General features: G+C 35.1%; 1 protein-coding gene across 1 annotated transcript in view; it reads right to left on the bottom strand.

The window, feature by feature from the left end:
• LOC143233447 (peptidylglycine alpha-hydroxylating monooxygenase-like) overlaps positions 1–1620 on the bottom strand; it is a 51904-nt gene extending 50284 nt beyond the window's left edge. The window contains exon 1 of the mRNA XM_076469697.1: positions 1581–1620. Within this exon, the coding sequence (XP_076325812.1) occupies positions 1581–1620 (40 nt within the window). The remainder of the gene's footprint in view (positions 1–1580) is intronic.
• Positions 1621–2254: the final 634 nt, after the last annotated feature.

Genomic DNA, 2254 nt, shown 5'->3' with positions numbered 1-2254 from the left:
AAAGAAATATCATATAGGTTCGAGTATTTCCTCATCTTTCCAGGTTCCAATTCTTTAAAATTGTCAATGCTTTTGTTCAACATTTTAATATTATCTGTTATACCGTTTTCAGGTCGTTTACCCCAACCATTTTTGAACTCTTCAGTGATACCAGTACTATTAATATTAACAATTGTTGACACGGTATCATATCCTTTGTTATGAAATATTAGTTTACAATCTTCAGTCTGTTTATCAGCATGTTGAATAAAGTATAAAAAATTGCATCTTTTTTTTTTAAACATCTCGCTCCATTAAACACATGCTGGACTCTCCTTAATTCAGCTGTACATCCTTATTTGTGTAAAAACATTTTTTTTCCTTTTTCTCTATTTCACCCAAAGAAAAAAACAATTACATTCACAGCCACAGTTTGCTAAGTCCTTTGAACATAATGGCTTTCTTTATTATTTGTAATACAAAGAATTATTTTGAATAAGAATCACAATTTCATCGAGAGTCTTTGAAATAGTTGTCAACAATTTCGATCCATTGAATTGGAGCAGCCAAATATCCACTAAAGCTAAATTGTTGTCTTATGGGTCAATGACTTTTCTCAAGAAAGGAAACAAGAAAAGAGAATTTTTTTACTGCAGATACGTGCGTGTGTTTTTTATCGCAAAGCCACATCGAGCTATCTGCTGAGTCCACTGAGGAGAGTCGAACCCCTTGATTTTAGCGTTGTAAATCCGTAAACATACCGCTGTACTCGCGGGGGGCACTACTACAGATAGAGGCAGTGTTAAATAAGGTTAGACTGGAGTCTATTTAGAGCTAACCAATAACTCAAAATGATATGCCACTTCTCATTCTTCGACTATATTTAGGTTCTCAGCTTTTCTTCCTTTTACAGCAGTAGTTTAAGTGAATCGAGCTAATGAAATAATAAAACAAATATTTTGTTCCATGTGATATTACCAAAAACTTTCTGAACTAAAAGCAAGATGAAGAAGGACTCTTTGATCTTTTATCACTCATGGTTTATTCAAACTTCAAATCTGTTATTAAAGAAAGAAAGTTAAATACCCAAAACGTATACAGCTATGTCACAAATGAAAGAACCCTGGAAGTTAACCATATTTTGATAACGTCACATAGCACTTAAACAGGTGCAAGTGCACCCCCAATACAATAATAATTTGTCTTCATGGCATGAGCTACAGTGCCAGAGAAACCAGACAGAATCCACTATTATTTGAAGCAGTATTGCACATCATTGAAATTGGGTTTCAAATTTTCATTTACGCCTTCCTGTAATTTGTTACGACAATTCCAGATGTACACATTTTTTGGACACTGGGTAGACAAGGATATGACGATTATCCTCGTAGGAACTTTCACTGAACCATCCTAAGGCTTCGTAAAATATGATGGTACTTGTATAACGTGTTTGTGCTTTGAATTCAGGATATGCACTTTGGAGACATAACTACTTTGTAACGAATGACAGTCAAGTTTTATACTTTGATCAGACAAGGGCACGTCAAGAGATGATAGGTATTACTGTTAATTTTTATGATATCAGACTATTTCTATTTTACTTATAATTTTTGGTTGAACCTTCACTCTATCCCATGACATTTCGAAAGTGTGGTGAAGCAACAGTGAGTAACATGACGTCACTTCCAACTGATCCCAATATCAATTGGCACAACTTTCTTGGATAATGTTACATCCATCAGGAGACTGGAACCATGACGTTACTTTCACTGTTCATCCTAAACGGTGGCCTGTTATGGGTGCATCTGTCTTGTATGGCGTAATGCCATTTAGTTCTTGTTGGCATCCAACAGTAGAATCTTCTAATGGGCGCAGCCACCTGGATGAACCCATTGGTGGTGACACAAGCATCTTCCATGTTATGTAACAAGTTTCCTTATAAAGGATTACCCTCAAATTCAACCAGATTAAATACACAGCGAATCAAATAACAAACCTATGACAATTATTTTTTATCATTATTTATTGATGATTTGCCTCTACATTCGTAATTAATACTCAACAAACAACCAGCCTTCTTCAAACACAAATGATTAGAAACTAAAGCCACTGTAGGTCAGACTCCAAACTTTTCGGAAACTTCTTGTGGTTGAAATGATGTTTCAGTTGGCTGTTGGATCTATCTTTAACACTAAACTTCGGTAACCGTACACGGCATCTTTAATGTTAAAGGCATCTGATTACCATTTTCTTACTTCTAGTTTGGGTAACCTTA

Source organism: Tachypleus tridentatus, chromosome 1, assembly GCF_004210375.1.
Source record: "Tachypleus tridentatus isolate NWPU-2018 chromosome 1, ASM421037v1, whole genome shotgun sequence".
Classification (NCBI taxonomy): Eukaryota; Metazoa; Arthropoda; class Merostomata; order Xiphosura; family Limulidae; genus Tachypleus; species Tachypleus tridentatus.
Note: the sequence above shows the minus strand (reverse complement) of the source record. Positions and strands in the feature narration are given on the sequence as shown.